General features: G+C 36.5%; 1 protein-coding gene across 5 annotated transcripts in view; it reads right to left on the bottom strand.

Moving 5' to 3' along the window:
* The window catches only part of CEP128 (centrosomal protein 128), a 223,176-nt gene that overhangs the window by 47,598 nt on the left and 156,364 nt on the right, over positions 1–19,214 (bottom strand). For all 5 annotated transcript variants that reach the window (XM_081316241.1, XM_081316238.1, XM_081316240.1 and 2 more), the window contains one exon: positions 9,345–9,394. In XM_081316241.1, the coding sequence (XP_081172367.1) occupies positions 9,345–9,394 (50 nt within the window). The remainder of the gene's footprint in view (positions 1–9,344; positions 9,395–19,214) is intronic.

Genomic DNA, 19,214 nt, shown 5'->3' with positions numbered 1-19,214 from the left:
AATGGCTATATGCAAAGTATAGGTCTTAATTTTGGACTGATAATTTCTTTAGCCAGAACAGTTGATATTTACCAACTATGTATTTTACATTTTAACTTTTATCATGGGATAGGAGAGATTGCTAAGTTATTTCCCCAAGCCTGTATATTATTTAAATAGCTGGGGAAAAATCAGTGCATTTATATTGAGCTCAGTCAAGTATGCATAGATTGGGGGACTAGGCTGCATTGATCTGATTCCAGGTCCTGTTGATGTTGAAGGTATGTAAGGTAGGCATGAAAGACACAGAGTTACTAAATATTCTTGGGGAGGGGGGAAGTTGTTTGTGCATTTGGTTTTGAGAAAAAGCTAATTTCTTATTCAGCACCCAAAATTTTTCTTTAGGGAAATACCCACATTTCTTTGGTCAGAAAAAGGTAAAGCCAGCAAGCCATGAATAAGTTGTTTAATACTGTATTTTTTCATGCAACTCTGCCGTTGAAGGCACCATTCTAAAAGTTCCAATTACTGCATAATAAAACCTAGTAAGACAGATTGTTTTTAACAAATGCAAAATGGAACCAATTATTAGCAGATTGGGAAGGTAAAAATGTCAGTTGCCACCATGTTGTGCCCTATTTAAATTCTTTTAATATTTAATGGTTCACAACATCATGTCAAACCAAATATTTGATCATATTCATTTTATAAATATGACATGCAACTCAATTGATATAAATGCTGTTCAGAAACTAATGGAATTAATATGCATAAGTGACTTGCAATCTATAATAAGGTAAGACACAGCACCTTTCTGCTTCTAGTTAAACCAGCCATTTTGTTTCATATAAAAATAACAGTGGACATGGAAGTACAAAACCTTTAGCTGGTGAAATATAGCCATTCACAAACCCTTATAATTCCCTAAAAGTATTTTTTTTAAAAATAATCAATATTCCCTATCAACAATGTTGGAGTAATCTGTGGACTTTTGTCTATTCAAGAGATTCCATTATAAGTGCACAACATTGCAAACCTTAACCATTCTTGATATGTTAAATCTTTAAATGGAAATTCATGGCATTCATTCATTCATTCATTCCCATTTTTATTTTTAACTGACATGGGTGTTAAGTATGCTCAAACATTATGCAGTGAAACTGTTATATGTTCAAAAGTGGTATGCTTTGTTACTACTCACAAAAAGGAATAGTTGGTGAAGATGATGGAACATGTGGAGATGGCTGAATTAACTTTTTTGGTTAGAGAAAAAACATTATCTACATTTATGGTAGATTGGAAACCCATTATAGTCCTTTTGCATAAAACAGAAAAAAATGTGGTTATGATTTGTGATTTTGATGATTAGAAAAAAACTGGATAATAGAAAAGTGAGCCTTATTTTGTAATCATAATATAGGATTAACGTGTAATTGTACTTATATTTTCTGCGAAGGACTTTGGAAGCTTCTTCCTATTTATTTTTATTCCTTCTGCACTTTTTCTTTTTTTTCTTCTGCTTTTCTTTCTACCTTAACTTTTTATTAATTTGTGCTAGTTTTCATGTTTTTTCTAAAACTTTCAATAAAAATTTTATATTAAAAAGCATGCTCAAGCATTTTTGGACTATTTCAGTCTTCCCCCCCCCACACACACACACTTAACACTTCCTCCTTGCAGTGGTATATGATTTTGATTAGTAAATAAAAGCAGGACATAATAAGAATTGCTTAATGAACAAGGTTTGGACAATGCTTAGGAAAAACTGTACAACTTCAGAGTGTATAAATGAACATGGGTGCCAGTACGATTCAAATGTAAACTTCAGACATTTTATGACCCACATGGGTCTTACCCACCTACACAAATCCATGGAAGAGCTCAACAGGATTTCCTTACAATAACATTAAAAAAACCTATAAAACTGTCCTACATTAAATATACTAAGGAGATTCACTACATTAGTACAAAGATGTAGTGTATGTTCTAAAAGTTTCCTCAGTTATGAAGCCATAACAATATTAGCTACTTTGTTTAATATGTCTACTGACTTTACCTCCTATCATAATTATCCAGTTGTGAGGTTCCCAATAAGAAGAGTGTTAGCATTAACATTTTTGTATACATTCAGAATGATTAATGATATAATGCTGTTAGGTCTGCATCAATCAGTATTAATTTGAGGTAAAACATCTACGTTCTTCCATATATCTAATGTCTCAAAGACAATAGATTGGCATATCAAAGACAATGCTGGATTATATTCTGTCAAGTTATTGTCTGGACTCTGAAAAAATATTTTCCAGAAGATAATTTATATGTGTGTACATATGTGTCTGTGTTCATGTTTTCAATATATGTGCAAGAAAATAATTTTCATTTCACACACACACACACACACACACACACACACACACACACACACACCACTGTTGCAGAAGTTGGAGAAAATGTTTTATTTTAAAAGTTTTTCATGAGAAGTGGGAGAAACTAATTGGCCATAACCAATTCCCTCCCCACCACCACCACCAACCCCACTCATTCCTGAATGAAACTTTAAGCAAACGTCAAGCATTCTAACTGGACAACAACAAAACATTCTATTTGTAGAATTCCAGAACTGGAAAGGATCTTTTAGGCTTCCACAGTACAGAAATCAGAATTAAACATCCCAACTAAACCCTGTCCAGCCTCTGCTTGAACACATCCAGCAAATGAGAGCCCACCAACTTCCTTGGTAACTAGTTTTTCTGTCAAGCTAGCTTTACCATTCCTTAAAGCCACAAAATTTAAGAAAGTAATCTAGGACAATTATTCTGTATGCTACAATCTACTATACAAAAAATGACCTTTTTCTCTGTGACATTCTAAATTACTTTGCTACAAAGTTATTATCATCTCTCCTTGTTTTTTTTTGTTTTTTTCAAAGTGAAGCAAATCTAGTTTCTTCAACTGTTCCTTAGAAGGATTTAATTTCCAATCCCCTGACAATATCTATAGATTAATCTAGGCTTACACCAATTTCCAAATGGGAAATACATCATTGGCAAGAAGAAACATGAAAATATTGCAAAATATTTACTGTATGTGGTCATTTTAAATGATGCAGAGCAATGCCTTCTTGGAAGATTTTCTTGCAATGTCATAAGCCGAATCAACAGGCTAAAAAAATAACAGAAAGTCTGACTTGAATTTGATTGAAGTTCAAGCTAAATTTTGCTTGGGCTTAACTGTAATGCTGAGGCAGAACATTTGTTCTTATACTAATTATGCCACACCAACTATATTTCTAAATGAAGGAAAATATGATTTTTTTTCTCCTCTCCTTCAAAATTTCACCTTGGTTGACAGTGATATATCCAAAAGAAAAGTGGCTGTTTTAAACAATCAGTTGGTCATCCCAATTAATCCATCTCACCCTTTTCCTGAAAAATATAAGCAGGCAAAAATTGTGGGATCCAGAAGAGAATTCAAGCACCCTCTACTGGCCTCTTTCTGTGCTATCACACATAACTTCAATGCCATTTGACAGGAATATGTTGCTTTTCAAATATCTATATATCTATATATCTATATCTATCTATATCTATCTATCTCTATCTCTATCTCTATCTATCTCTATCTCTATCTGTCTATCTATCTATCTATCTATCTATCTATCTATCTATCTATCTATCTATCTATCTATCTATCTATCTATCTATCTATCTATCTATCTATGTAAAAATCATAACTATCTGGGTTTAATCCACATCTATAACATTAATGTTTTTTCAGACAGAGCTGTTAAAAGACATCCATAAGGGAATTGTTAAAACTTTAGGGGGACAAGTAAAATTTCTTGAGAATTTGAAGTAATAGAAAAATGGAAATACATACAGTATTTCTTTTCTTAATTACCCTTTGTAGTTAAAAATAACATTGTAGGTAAAGTAAAAACTAATTTATAAAATGTATTATGTATACCTTGATTTCCTTATATGAATATGTTTCGGTATACAGTATAAAAATGAAAAGTACTTTTTTCAGTTAATGATTACAAATTTATTGATTGAATAGCTTGTTCTCTGCTTGTTTCTACCCAATCACCTGTTTAATTAATTTCTTGGTGTAAACATTTCCAAAAATTGATTAACTGCTTTTTCATCTTATCCTTTCAAAAAAACATAGAAATATTTTGTAATCTGTTTTTAACATTTTCAGGAGAAAAAGAAACTTTAAAAAGGAACTTAAAGAAATCATTTTTCCTGTACATTTATTTGTTTACTCTTGCTTATATGCAACTTCAATCATCATAATTAGAAAATCATAGAGAGTAAGAATATATAAAAACAGTTTAAAACAATCATATAATATTTTTTTCTGCGTTTTTCTTTCACAATACTAGCAACAAAGAGCACAGTATTCACTATAAGACATCACTGGAGTCATATTTCCCCAGTGTGGTGCCATTCATTAGTGTGGGAACTACATTTCCCAGACAGCACAGACTTTAGCTGAAAATCCTGGACAGTGTCGAGCCCGATATAACATCTTGAGGTCACTTAACTGAGTAAGGGTACTCTAAATTTTCAGCATCTGGCCAAAAAACGCAATCGGTGAAAATGTAATATGACCTTTCACAACTGCTTGAAAAAGGAGGTTTTTAACAGCAACAAATGTAGTTATAGTATCATCAGCCTGTTTCTGAGAAGTCTTCCATCCCAACACTAGTTCTTTGACTGCTTAATTGCAGATGTTCAAAACTGACTTTTAAGCAATTTATACAAAATATGGGTTTTCAGCAAAAAAAACCACCTTCATATTGTCCCTCTCTGAGCACGGTTATAAATCTTATATGACTGAGCTGCCCTTTTGGCTTTGTGAATCATTTGCCTCCTGTCTTGCACTAGGGAATGACACTGAAGAGCACCAAAAATATTTTAATTCTTGGGCACAATGTTCTACTTTTATTCATGGCAACTACACTTATCTCAATGAATTGCAGTGCCATTGAAAATCTGTTTTTGTTCTATATGGTGATCAGAAAACAAGTAAGTGGTTGTATTTTCACAGGTATATAAATTATTCTCTGAACATCCTATTTGCAAGTTTTATTTTGCTGTAAATTTGAGCTTAAAATTCAGTTGCTCAGTTCTGATAAAGCAAAGTAATAAAACTTAATGATCACTGAAACTTAAATAAAAACTGTGTGCTTTAATAAGTTCAAGTTCTTTTATTCTCCTGAAATCTTACAGTATAGTAAATTGAGAACATTCTCCTTATTGACTGAATAACTCTACTTACCCTTTGGTGGCATGGCGAACACTAGCATTATAGGGCAAACTCATTTTATCTTGCCTACAATCAGTGAAAGTAGAGATTAAAAGACTCATTATTCACTCAACTTAGACAATGTAAGAGTGTTCTTTTCAGAGTACCTTTCCCCAACTTATACAGTTTGTGGGTTTCAAATTATAATTAATGGATATTTATCTTCAAAAATCGCTAGGCTTCTCCTTGGCACTTGGTTCAAATTTACTTTTTTTTTTCTTGGCAGCGAGGACAAAATGTTCCAACTAGACTCTGCTGCAGTGAATCCTCCTCAATAAACAGTAGAATTGCACAAAGGGCACTGACAACATTTGGCTGTACCTATACTAAATACTGTTAATGTGTCAGAGATGCACTTTATTTAATGCTGCATTGACAAGGAGATGGGATTTGTCTTCCCATTAGTTATCACTCACAATTATGGCTATATTTTATTTATTTATTTATTTATTTAACTTATTTGTGTCCCACACTTCAGCAGGAAAGTGTGGGTTTTAAACTCGGCAGAATTTCTGTGGAAAAGCATGGTGGTAGCCTTAAAGAGGGAACTTAAGAGTTGTAAATGCTGTCTTAGCTCCAAATGGGAAGAAGCAGAAAGAAATTATAGAATGCTCCACCTTGATTCTCTTTGGTATAAGTACTCTGTCGATTTTTTAAGCTTCTGTTATTATATCCATTAGCAATAAAATAGAGTTACAATAGTCCAGTATTTGAGGGGCTGCCACAAAGGAGACGGGAGTCACATTATTCACCAAAGCACCAGAGGGCAGGACAAGATAAAATGGTTGGAAACTGAACAAAGAGAGAAGCAACCAGGAATTAAGGAGAAACTTCCTGACAGTGAGGACAATTGACCAGTGTAACAGCTTGCCTACAGAAATCATGGGCACTCCATCACTGGAGATTTTTAAGAAGAGGCTAGACAGTCACTGGTCTGAGATGGTATAGATCAGTGATGGCGAACCTTTTAGAGACCGAGTGCCCAAACTGCAACCCCAAACCCACTTATGTATCGTCGGGTGCCGGGGTGGGCATGGCCCATTGGGGGTGTGGCCCATTGGGCAGGCATGGCTGCGGTGGTAACAGCAGATTGGGTGGGACTATAAAGTTCAATCAATCAATTCCAACTTTGTGAGATCTTTTTTTCCCCCGCGAGAAGTTAAAATTGATTGATTGATTGAACCTTTTTTCCCCCACAGGCAGTGGCGGAGGCCTAAAGCAAAAAGGCTTTATAAAACCCCTCTGAAAGCCTAGGACTGGGGCGACGGCGCGCATGCCCGCAGAGAGGGCTCTGCGTGCCACCTGTGGCATGTGTGCCATAGGTTCACCACCACGGGTATAGGTTCTCCTGCTTAAGCAGGGGGCTGGACTAGAAGACCTCCAAGGTCCCTTCCAGCTCTATTCTATTCTAGTCCCTGCGGTGTCTGTTTCCTGACTTGGTCTATCTCATAGGACTGACAATTACTTACAAAACAGTGAAGGAAACAGCCTTTGCCATTGGAATGTTCTTCTAAAAAAGCATGTTATAAAAGGAAAAGGGGATATAACAGGAAAAGAAAAAACAAAAACATTTAGATACCAATTCTTGAAGTTATTGAATAAAGATATTAGTCTCTTTTCTCGTATCTGCTGGACGACTATTAAAGGGGAATGGAGTAGATTTATTTCCTTCTACTATTATTTTGCATCTGAACATTAATACCAGACCTCGATCTTCTAACAACAAAAACAAAAATTCCTGCAAGACTGAAGTCCATCCATCCTTAAATAATAAAAATACCAACATAACAAATACTACAGTGTAACAATCCCTGTGGAGTCCTTGGTGCTCTCTAAGCTTGGTTGTTTGCTTGGACTACATAAAGTTGGTTGTTTGGTTGAATTACCAAGGAGAAAACCACACTGCCAATAACCCTGGACCAGCAAGCTACTGTAGATAAATAGGGAGTAAACCCCAAATTCACTAATACTGATCATGTTACCTAGCTGGGTAATAAAACATCTGCAAGCAAACAACCAAGCTCACAGAGCACCAATTTTTCCATTGAAAATCTTGTTTCATGTGTGACACAATCATACTGATTTGCTTCCTGAGTTGTAATTTTTATTTACTCATACTGTCATGCCCATGAATAAAAACAGTGTCACTTTTAGTCATGGATCTGAATTATTCAAACAGTTAAATAGATGAAAATGAATCAGGCATTTGGAGATTTTAATTTCTTTGTCCTGCTTTTTGCTGAACTAAATCCTGAAAGACTATTGGTTTCTAACATGTTGAATAGCCTTTAAGCAATTGTGCTTTAATTGAAGTCAATCAATTAATTAGCACGTTTCTCTATCTGACTTGCAACCGCTATGAGAGAAATAAATATGGAAACTTGCTAAAATTTATTTATTTATTTATTTATTTTATTTTATTACATTTATATACCGCCCTTTCCCGAAGGACTCAGGGCGGTTTACAGGGTTATTAAAAAGCAAAATACAAAAGTTAAAAACAAATTTAAAAAAGAAATTATATGTGTCCCTGCCTAAATAAACCCCAGTTAAAATAAGATTAATCCTCAGCCTGGGCCAGAGAGCTCGAAGAGCCAGGTCTTCAGGCCCCAGTGGAATGAACGGAGGTCGGGGGCAGTCCTCAGCTCCACTGGCAGCTGGTTCCAAAGGGCAGGCGCCCCCACTGAGAAGGCCCTATCCCTGGGAATAACCCGCCGGCATTCATTAACCGGCGGCACCCTGAGAAGGCCCTCCCTGTGGGGGCGCACAGGACGATGGGAAGATGATGCCGGCAGCAGGTGTTCCCTTAGATAGTCCGGACCCAAGCCATTTAGGGCTTTATAGGTCATCACCAGCACCTTGAATCTCACCCGGAGGGCAACCGGAAGCCAATGCAGCTCGCGGAGTAGAGGTGTTACATGGGAGTATCGGGAAACCCCCATCACAACTCGCGCGGCCGCATTCTGCACCAGCTGAAGCCTCCGAGTGGTCCTCAAGGGCAGCCCCATGTAGAGAGCGTTGCAGTAGTCTAAACGGGAGGTCACGAGCGCATGAGTGACTGTGCGTAGGGCATCTCGGTCCAGATAGGGTCACAACTGGCACACCAGGCGAACCTGGGCAAAAGCCCCCCTGGTCATGGCTCCTATATGGTCTTCAAAATTGAGTCGTGAATCCAGGAGGACGCCCAAGTTGCGAGCCCTATCAACGGGGGGTAACACCTCACCCCCCATCGTTAGAGATGGAATGAGTGATTTTGAAAGCAAAACAATCTTCTCTAGCTTTTTTCAACGCTATGGAAATGTATACCTATTTTTTATTACTTCCAGGTTAAGTATATTAATTTTATACTAGCATATTTTAAACAAATTATTTTTATTTTTTCCCCCAGAAGAATGTTGTCTGTTATCTTCTTAACACTTCCACATAAAACAGCCTTATCAATATAACTTGTGTGTTTGTGTGTGTAAATGTGTGTGAATTTCCAAAATAAACAAATTAAATGCAGCTTTGGTTATGTGTGTGTGTTTGGGGGGGAAACGACTCTTTTTGCTGGATCCATTACCTGGGAAAACCGAACCTAAATGTCAGTTGTGGTCTCAGAAATAGATCAGACAGCAGCAAACTCTGAAAACACATGGGAAATGCTACAAGCTGCTTAAATTGGCTTTATTTTCCAACCAGAAACCAATACCCACCCAGTCCAAGTGCTGAGCCATCACTGTCAAACCACAATGAAACACTTTGTGAAACAAGTAGCTTGGGATAGTCATAATTAGGAAAACATAATTTAGTCTGTAAAAGTTAATAGGTAAGATGTGGGGAAGTACCATCTACTTCAGACCTGTCCTTTTAAAAGGTCTCATTAGGTTTTTAGGACAGAGAATTAAACTTGGGCTCAGAAACATTTGGATAACTAATGTAACGTAATAGGTTTGGGGTTCCAAGTAGCATATATTAAGATATGACCTTTGGGGCTTATATTATATCACTAAGCCTTAGAGCCTTCCTCCCATCAATAGGCATCACAATACAGTCCAATTAACAAAAAATACCTGAAGTGTACATATTTCTTCTTCCTTCTTGATAGTCTTTTCCAGTAGATCTGTATAAAAATATAAAACATTTTAGGATGAAACTAAGAATGTGCCTTACAACCTGATAATGTTACTGATTTACTGACTCACAGACTAAAAGCACTTTGAAATGTAACCACACAATCTCAAGAGAATAACTCAAAAATACTAATAGAATAATATAAATTCAATAACCCTTGTGCCATTTATAAATACTGTAGATGTATTCCTATTGATAAATTATATGTATAATACTGCCAGCATCAAGTTCCCTTCGTCCAGTGCACTCCCACAGGGAGGGTCTTCTCAGAGTGCCGCCGGTAAAAGATTGCCGGCGGATAACACCTAGGGGGAGGGCCTTCTCAGTGGGTGCGCCTGCCCTCTGGAAACAGCTGCCCTTGGAGCTTAGGACTGCCCCCAACCAACATTCATTTCGCCGGGACCTGAAGACCTGGCTCTTCGAGCTCTCTGGCCCAGGCTGAGAATTTTAATTTAATTTTAATTGGGGGTTTTATTTTTTCACGGATCGATGTAATTCTTTTTTAATTGCTTTTAACTTTTGTATCCCTTGTTTTAATTACCCTGTAAACCGCCCTGAGTCCTTTGGGAAAGGGCGGTATATAAATCGAATAAAATAAATAAATAAAAATATTTGCTGAGCATTAGACCATAGTAAAAAGTGACATATCTTGTTCTTCCTTTTATACCATTGTGATGTCCTAACAATTCAGTCATTTATTTAAAAGCCAATGTAGGCTAACACCCTGTTTTAGTTGGGAGTTTTCAATCTTTTTCTATAAGCAGTTATCAAATCAGCAATTTTTCCATTGCAAATCTTGTTTCATATGTGACACAATCATACTGATTTGCTTCCTGAGTTGTAATTTTGATTTACTCATACTGTCATGCCCGCAAATTAAAACAGTGTCACTTTTAGTCATGGATCTGAATTATTCAAACAGTTAAATAGATGAAAATGAATCAGGCATTTAGAGATTTTAATTTCTTTGTCCTGCTTTTTGCAGAACTAAATCCTGAAAGACTATTGGTTTCTAACATGCTGAATAGCCTTTAAGCAATTGTGCTTTAACTGAAGTCAACCAATTAATTAGCACTTTTTTCTATCTGACTTGCAACTGTCACAAAAAGCAGCATCTAGCATCCAGAACTCAATGCTCAAGGTACTAACATACTCCATTCCCCCATGTCTTTCTTCGGTCCCCGTTTGTCCTGACATCATATACCGTAAATAGATGGATTTTCAGTCTAAAGAACAAGTATATATTTTGGTTTAATCAGAAGTGAAAACAACCGCTCATCTGCTAATGAATTTTGTTAAAGTACTGTGATTATATTTGGGAAAACCTTGATTTTGCACAAGTAGTAATGACTTGCATTGAGATAGTATGTTAAGCCTATTCCTGTGAACCAAAAATGAGCTTTCCTTGTTAGCAAGGTTATTGTATATGAAATGGAAGAAAAAGATGAGGACATTATTAAAAATTATGCTTGTTAGGTTGTAAAGCTGGATTGTTTGAATTTACGAGATGGAAGGATGTTGCGTGAATAGCTAAGCCCTACTGAATTTAAAGAACCAAGAAACAATTTTAGGTTTGGTATATCTTTATGATTGGCGAAAATAATAAATTAGAGACAGACTTATTACTCTACTTACTTGAAAGGAAGTATAACCTGAATTCAACATAACATATGCATGAAAAAATAAACAGAAAACAAATTCTGAACACAGAGGAAAATTTTTGCTTATTCCCTTTGCAAATAAAACCTATAATAAATGTGTGCATACAACATATTCTCTCTCTCTCTCATTCTCTCTCTCTCTCTCTCTCTCTTTCTCTCTCTCTCTCTCTCTCTCTGTGTGTGTGTGTGTGTGCATGCGCCTGCATACTCGGAGTCATTGATAAATGGGCACATATGTTCCTTTTTAAAAAATTTATATCCACCCTAGATCAACTGCAAATTCAGAAGTCTGTGCAGAAATTAAAGAATCAAATGTTAAACAATCCTACAATCCACAAAAAAGGACCCTTTCTATTAATTTGCCTTCAATATCTTAATTTCTGTGCATAATTTAGACACCTTGGCCATTGCCACTAATTGGTATGTAACAGGATAACTGAAGTGATTAGGCCACCCGTGGCTTCAATCTCCTGATCAGAGATTACATGAGAAACTTATGGGGCAAACGTAAAAACAACATTTTATTACTCTTTGTGGTTTATGTCAGACACTGAAACAACATGACAGTCAGCAGACAAATTCCCAAATGCCAAAGCAATGAGGTTTTCACAGACCATCATAAGTTTTGATGATGTGGGAATCTGTAGCACATGTCACAAATAATAGCTATTTGCCTCACAAAGGTTTTCTGTAAATCTACTAAATATGTACAAATAGAATCAAATCAACAAATTTTAGAAAAAAGATTCCTTCATCCTATATATGCTGGTATTGTACAAACTGGAGCAGCGTAGGCTGAAAATGGATTGTTCATTAATATAGTATAACTTTGATCTGATGATGTAATATAATTTATATCTGTAAAACTCTGCTGAGACTGTCAAAAAAGTACTAATTACAATAACGTACTTTGTAATTCAGAATACAGTACTTACTCACGCAGTCCTGAATAGCTGCACATTACAGAAGAGGCGCTGAGCAAGCATTAATTGGTAACAACTTGGGAAGTATTTGAAACCTTTCAAAGCTCCAAAGATAAGCTCTCGTTCTCCTGCAGGAGTTAAGTTGGATACACTCATTTTGATCACACCTCTTTGTACCAAATGACTTAGAAATTCTTCTCATTACACTGCACAGCTAAATTCTTCATATGCTACCAACAGTGATTTGTATGCTTGGGAAACAGCCTTTTAAGGTCTTTATTTCATAACTTTATCAAGATAGAAAAGCCATGTGCAAATCCAACTTTTTAATGAATCTTGAGATGTTAGATTAGCCTCTCCACTGCTCATCTTCTGCTAGAAGGAAAAATCATTTCTGTTCTGCTCCTTTGGTCTTTTAAAACTGTTATATGTTTTAATTTCATTAGAGATTTTAGTTCTGTTTTTAAAGTAAAAATGTTTAAAATTGTTCATTATATCATCTTGAGAGTCTAATGACTTAAGGCCATCTATAAATATTTTAATAAAGATAAATCAAATTCTTGTTATTATCACAACTTAATCCTCACATAATTTACATCGCTACGAGACATATTTATACCAATGATATTCTATTTCCCAAATAGAATGCTATTTATATATTACACATATATGTATGCCACATCAAAGGGTCTAGAATGAAATGTTATTATGCACAGTTATACACAGAACTATAACATCTATAGAAATGCCTCAATTACTGGTTGGGTTTTCATACTGCAGCAAACCAAAATTAGTTTTGCCATGTTTTGTCAAATAAGAACAAGGTTGGATTACTAAAACACAGTAAAACAACCACATTATAGATTAATGTGACATATGAATTTAATCATCTCCATGTGTCAAGGAGAATTAAGCAGTTAAATGAGCCAGTGACTGGATGGTGCAGAACAACACTGGATTAAATACTACCAAGACATTTATTATCAATAAACATTGTGACAAATTGTAACATCTGTTCTGGGAATTATTCTGGACAAAGTCACACTACCCCAGAAAGAGTAGGTTCATGAGTTAGAAGTTCTACTGGACTCACAACTAAATGGTAGAAGGTAACTTTGGCCAGGCAGCTTCCATTCAACTTCAAGTGATGCATTGGACCAGTCCATCATCAACTGGACAAACGGGTGCATCACAGGACAACATTGTTTGAATCAAGGTACCTCAAATGAGCTAATATAAAGAATCTGCTCAAGCTCTCATGTAATTGAAATTTTATGGATCTTTGCACCAGTTACACCTGCAAAATTGTGGCCATTGCAGCATCACAGCATCTAGCCATGGTCACATGATCCAGATTTGCAATCATTTATTTATTTATTTATAAAATTTATTGGCCGCCAATTTTACCATAGGGTAACTCTGGGCGGCTTACAGTTTTATAAACAGTTAAAACATAAAAAGTTAAAATCAGACTTTAAAACAAAGGACACTTGGGGAGGGTGGGGGTGGAGTGGGGGAAAGAAGGATCTGTTATTACTTGATCAACCACCTCCATTGTGCTGTTCTCCCACTGGCACCCCAAGTTGACTGGCAGAGCTACGTCTTTAGGCCCTCACAAAAATATAGGAGGGTTGGGGCCAACCTCACATCAGGGGGTAAGATGTTCCAGAAGGCAGGAGCAACAGCAGAAAAGGCCCTCCTCCTAGACCCCGCCAGCCAGAATAATTGGGCTGACAGGACTCACAGCATGCCTTCTCTGCCGGCACGAGTGGTACAGGCCAATCCCAGTGGGATGAGACAGTCCCTCAAGTAACCTGGACTCATGTCATAAAGGGCTTTAAAGGCTATACTTCCTGGAAAGCCATAGGTTGCATTTATATCTACTTTCTTGTTTTTAAATAATGTTTTGTTGCAGATTTAGCTGTTTATTATCAAGAGGTTTGATGCTCCATACCACCCAATATCCTGTATTTATTCTTATGTCATCTGGAGAAAGAGCAGGGAAACCACTTCATCCCTACTTCCTAGAATATTCAAATCTAGTGACACTTTCTCTAAGCCTGGGGAACTGAGTAGCAGTGCTTTTGTTGTACAGAAGTTTGGCAGGAGATAAGAAACAGCTGACTAATACCTGAGCCAGACTACTAGGTAGGGAAGATCCAAACCGTCTACAAATATAACTTGGCTTCAAATTTGCTCTGATCTTTAAGATCTGGTCCTTTCATATCCCTTCCTTCTTCTTACTTCTTATTCTGGGTCATGTTGTCTTACTGTAAGCCTCGTAGCAGACATCATTTTCATTACTGTGGAGTAACTATGAGCCAACATGGACATTAATAATTGTTTGAATTGCCAGGACAGCAAATCGGCAAACGGGATCGGAGCCCCTGAGGATGACAAATTGGAAGGGTTCTATGACAATTTGCCACAGCTGACTCACCATGGCCGACTTGCCACGGCCAATTCACTGTGGGACAACTTGCCATAGCCAACTCACTGCAGGACAACTCGTTGTGGGACAAGTTACACTAATATCAAGGAAATAGTGGAATAGAATCATTTTTTAAAAGATGCAAAAGGGGAGGACAGAATAAAATGTGAATTCCAAAAATTAAAATATTTTTTAATTTGTTTTAAATAATTAAATAGAATTATTAAATTGTCCCACAGCAAGTTGTCTCACGGTGAGTTGGCCACAGCGAGCTGGCTATGGCAAGTTGTCCCATTCTGAACTGGAAGAAGGTCCTTTCAGATACTGTAATTCCAATTTATGAATGATTTTATAGTAGTTTGAAAAAAAAGATGGGACCAGTGAGTCAAAGTAGTTTGGAAAAAAAGATGGGACCAGTGAGCATCATCTAAAACTGGTACAGTATTTGCAGACATCAACCAGTTCCTCACACTTACTTCGATATTTTGTATTTGCTAAACTTTCCAAGCTGTCTTTGGTATAAATTTTTATGGCAGAGTTATCTCTCTTAAGGTAAAATTGAAGGATATACATGATCTAAGGCAGTGTTCCTCAACTTGGCAACTTTAAGAGGCATGGACCTCAACTCCCGTTCTGGTTTAAGGTTGGAAAAGGAATTTTGTGATACAGAGGATACTAAAGGCAGACTTTGCTCTACAAACACTCCAAAACTATGAAGTTGATCCTTTAGGGAGAATGCATTCTTTTATAGAACTAGATTTATTTGTTTATTTGTTTGTTTATTGCATTTGTATACCAAACTCTGGATGGCTTATATCCCAACATTAAAAACACTATATAAAGCTAAAATCACACACACACACAAATCCAAACCAGGAAAAACTGAAAAAGTCTGGTGCCGCAGCCACATATTCTTGATGTAATCCCTCACGTTCTCATCCTGTTCTGACCTTACCCAATCACTTATTCCTTTCATCCACATGTTTGAAGAACCTTAACTTTAAGCTATCTCAAGCATAAATGCCAAGTGGTTGAACAGAAATATCTCAGTCCTATCTCCTAGAAACAGCCATCCGGATAATCCCTGCAAAGATATTCTATCCATAACAAACATGGACAATCTCTTTAGAAAATATACTGAATGATAGGCCAGTGAGAGACAGGAGGATCAAATAGAAAGGATAATTACTGTGCATTTGAAAAATTGGATTCTCTGAGCCACCATTTTACACAGCTGCAGTTTTATGTTTCGGTCTACTAAGCAAGTTGTTATGACCTAACCTTTTTTCTCCCTGCATGGAATTTCATCAGAATGTGTGAATTCTGGGAAGAACTAAAAAGCTCTTAAGCACCTTGTGTGGCAGCAATTACCTAAACTTCATAAAACTGCAACAGACTTTATTAAGAGCATCCATTACAAAGGTTTCTTCTTGGTATGCTGCCACAATTATAGGATACTTTTATAAGCAAAGTTTATAATGACTTAGCCTGCTGCATGGCTCTTGTAAGCCACTGCTGACAATAAAATAGTTATCAGGGACTCATTTTAAATTTAAATCATTTATGCTAACATTCATTACTAGATATATTTCTTGTGCTTCCCTGTTACTGGATGTACTGGATGGATCAAGATCACATGAAATGTTAATACCACTTTACAATGCCTTGCTAAGGCCACACTTGGAATACTGCATCCATTTTTGATCACCACGATATAAAAAAAGATGTTGAGAATCTAGAATGAGTACAGAGAAGAGCAACAAAGATGATTAGGGGACTGGACACTAAAACATATAAGGAACGGTTGCTGGAATTGGGTATGTCTAGTTTAATTAAGAGAAGGACGAGGGGGGTGCAATGATAGCATTGTTCCAATATCTCAGGGGTTGTCACAAAGAAGAGGGAGTCAAGCTATTCTGCAAAGCACCTGAAGACATGACAAGAAGCAACAGATGAAAACTAACCAAAGAGAGAAGCAACCTAGAACTAAGGAGAAATCTCCTGACAGTTAGAACAATTAATCAGTGGAACATCCTACCTCTAGAAGCCATGAATGCTCCAACACTGGAAGTTTTTAAGAAGAGAGTAGACAGACATTTGCCTGAAATGGTATAGGGTTTCCTTCCTGGGCAGGGGGTTGGACTAGATGACCTCCAAGGTCCCTTCCAACTTTTATTATTATTATTATTATTATTATTATTATTATTATTATTATTATTATTATTATTATTATTATTATTATTATTTTACATATTTTTTGCAGGATCCAATGTGGGTCAGTCACCGGGACCAGGGGTTTAGTCTTCCGAGCTTTCAGACTCATGCTGGAGCCCCCATCCTCAGGGAACTTCTCAGACCCAGATTGGATCCTGCAACATTATCTGGGACATGCATATTCACCTTCATTTGTGAGAAAAAAAAAATGCCGGCTGTTGATCTACAAAACTTACAATGGAGACATGTTATTTATCTCAACACTTACTGATACAGCAGTCTTTGCAGCTGAGCAAGCATAACATAGTTAATGTTGTGGTGGCATCTTCAATATTGATTTCCAATAGAGGATTTTTTTTTCTAATTAAGAATTCCCATAGTTTCTGCTTGATAACTTCCTATTATTAATTGGACTTGAAATACATACATTTCTGTATTTCTTTGCCAACCTTCCTACTGAATAAATATAATTTAAGCTTCAAATTGTTTCTAGCATATTTATTTATTTTATTTTATGTGTAAAATTTAATGGCTTCCCATTTTACCCAGTGTAACTCTGGGTGGTTCACAATCAATATGCAATCAATAGCTGGGACCATAATTTCTGCTGCTGAGTAAGGAGGTTGTTGGGTGAGTCATGCCTGAATTTACAAATTTTTTAAGCGAATCACTTAAAAGTTAAGTGATTCATGCAGTCATTTAGTGAATCTGGTTTCCCCCGTTAACTTTGCTTATCAAATCCCAACTGGGAAGTTTGCAAATGGTATTCACATGACCACAGGATGCTGCAAGTGTCATAAATATATGCCAGTTACCAAGCAACCAAATTCTGATCACGTGACTGTGGGGATGCTGCAATGGTCATTAAGTGCAAGGACAGGCTATAAATTACTGTTTTCAATACTGCTGTTACTTTGAATGGTTACTAAACAAATGGTTGTGAGCAGTGGTGGGATTCAAATACCTGAACAACTGGTTCTCTGCGTGGATGCAGGCCTGGGCCTCTGGCATTCCCACTGTGGCATCCCCGCACTTCCAGCGGGCTGTTCTAGGCCTGGGAGGCCTCTTCCAGGCCTAGAATAGAGTTCCAGAAGCAATGTGCATTCAGCCAGTTCTCCAAACTCAACAAAATTTAGCTACTGGTTCTGCTGAACCGGTGCAAACCAGCTGAATCCCATCACTGTTTATAAGTCAAGGAATACTTGTAGAATACAAGTGAATTCTGAAAAATATGACCGTACCTATACCGACAAGTGGATGATGTATAGCATTTGCTCAATCAAGATCCAGGGGAAAGCAGTTGCTGACTACGTGGATTTTTATTTGCATCAAAGTGAGCAAAAAAGTAAGCAACTAAGAATGGTCCTTCCTGCTCAGGATAAACTTAGTGCAGCACTATCAGGTATCACTCCATTACTTCCTATGTGTGACTGACTAATTTATTTCAAAGAAATCTAAACTAAACTTTGTGTATATTTAAATAATTTTAGGGCATATATAAAGCTCTATTTTACAAGCTAATTGGACAAGCATATTAAAATTACATCCTTCTCTGTTTGAAAAGACCAAGACTTCCAGAAGAAAGATATGCAACTAGAACATCCAACTGATCAGATTCTTATGAACTGAGCCACAGAAGTATTAGGCTGATTTAAATTCAAAATAAAAGTGTTTTAAAAATACATGTCTTTTTAAAAGCTCTTTAGTACTGAATTCCTTGAAATAAATATATGCCATATTCTTTAGCTTTGCCCCAAAGCAAGTTACTGCGTAAAATTAATCGGTTTGGATTATTTTACTTGCAATTCATTTCAGAATAGTATTACCACCTCTGTCTTCATCACAGTATGTAAACATTTCTCTCATCAGAAGACCAAAATCTTCACAGAGGGAAGTGAGATGTGAATTTTCTTTTAGAACAGTTCCATCACTGAGCAATGACAACAACAAACAACTCTCTCCTGCACACAAAAGCTGCTTGGGGTTAATTAAGAATCTCAGAAGCAGGCCATGACTTCAAACAACTGTCATAATATTATTATAAGGCTAATGAATACAGTATTTGCTGTTTCTTTTGTGTTAATCTTTTATTAATGAGAATTAAAAATGCACTTTTAATTTTAACTTGAAGGATTAAGATCGGCTGTTACTGAAGGGGTAAAAATAACTAAATGAAACAATTTTCAGTGTGCGTCAGGAAGATTCAGCTGGAAGAAACCCTGAAAGTTAAAGTTATATTCAGATGGCTAATGGTTTTCATGGCCAATCTCACAGGTCATTGCTCTCTTTAATTAGTAGCTTTTGCTAACATAAAAAGCCTCAAGTAATTTTTAACATTGACTGCGGCTGCCTACTCCTTTAACAAATTGTTGTATTAACACTCTCTACCTTGCACTGTCTATCTTTAAATGTTTCTTTGGCATTTTTTTATAGACCTTAATTAACTTTGTCCCCTTCGTGCTCATCATTGTAAGCATTGATGGTACAAGGAATAAAATAGTTAACTTATTTTACACTTGTGCCAACAGCGCTTCCAAACATTGCACAGAACTATTATCATGTACCTGGACAACTGGGCCT

Source organism: Vipera berus, assembly GCF_964194415.1.
Source record: "Vipera berus genome assembly, chromosome: 1".
Taxonomy (NCBI): Eukaryota; Metazoa; Chordata; class Lepidosauria; order Squamata; family Viperidae; genus Vipera; species Vipera berus.
The sequence above is the reverse complement of the archived record's forward strand: the minus strand, read 5'-3'. Positions and strand labels throughout refer to the sequence as shown.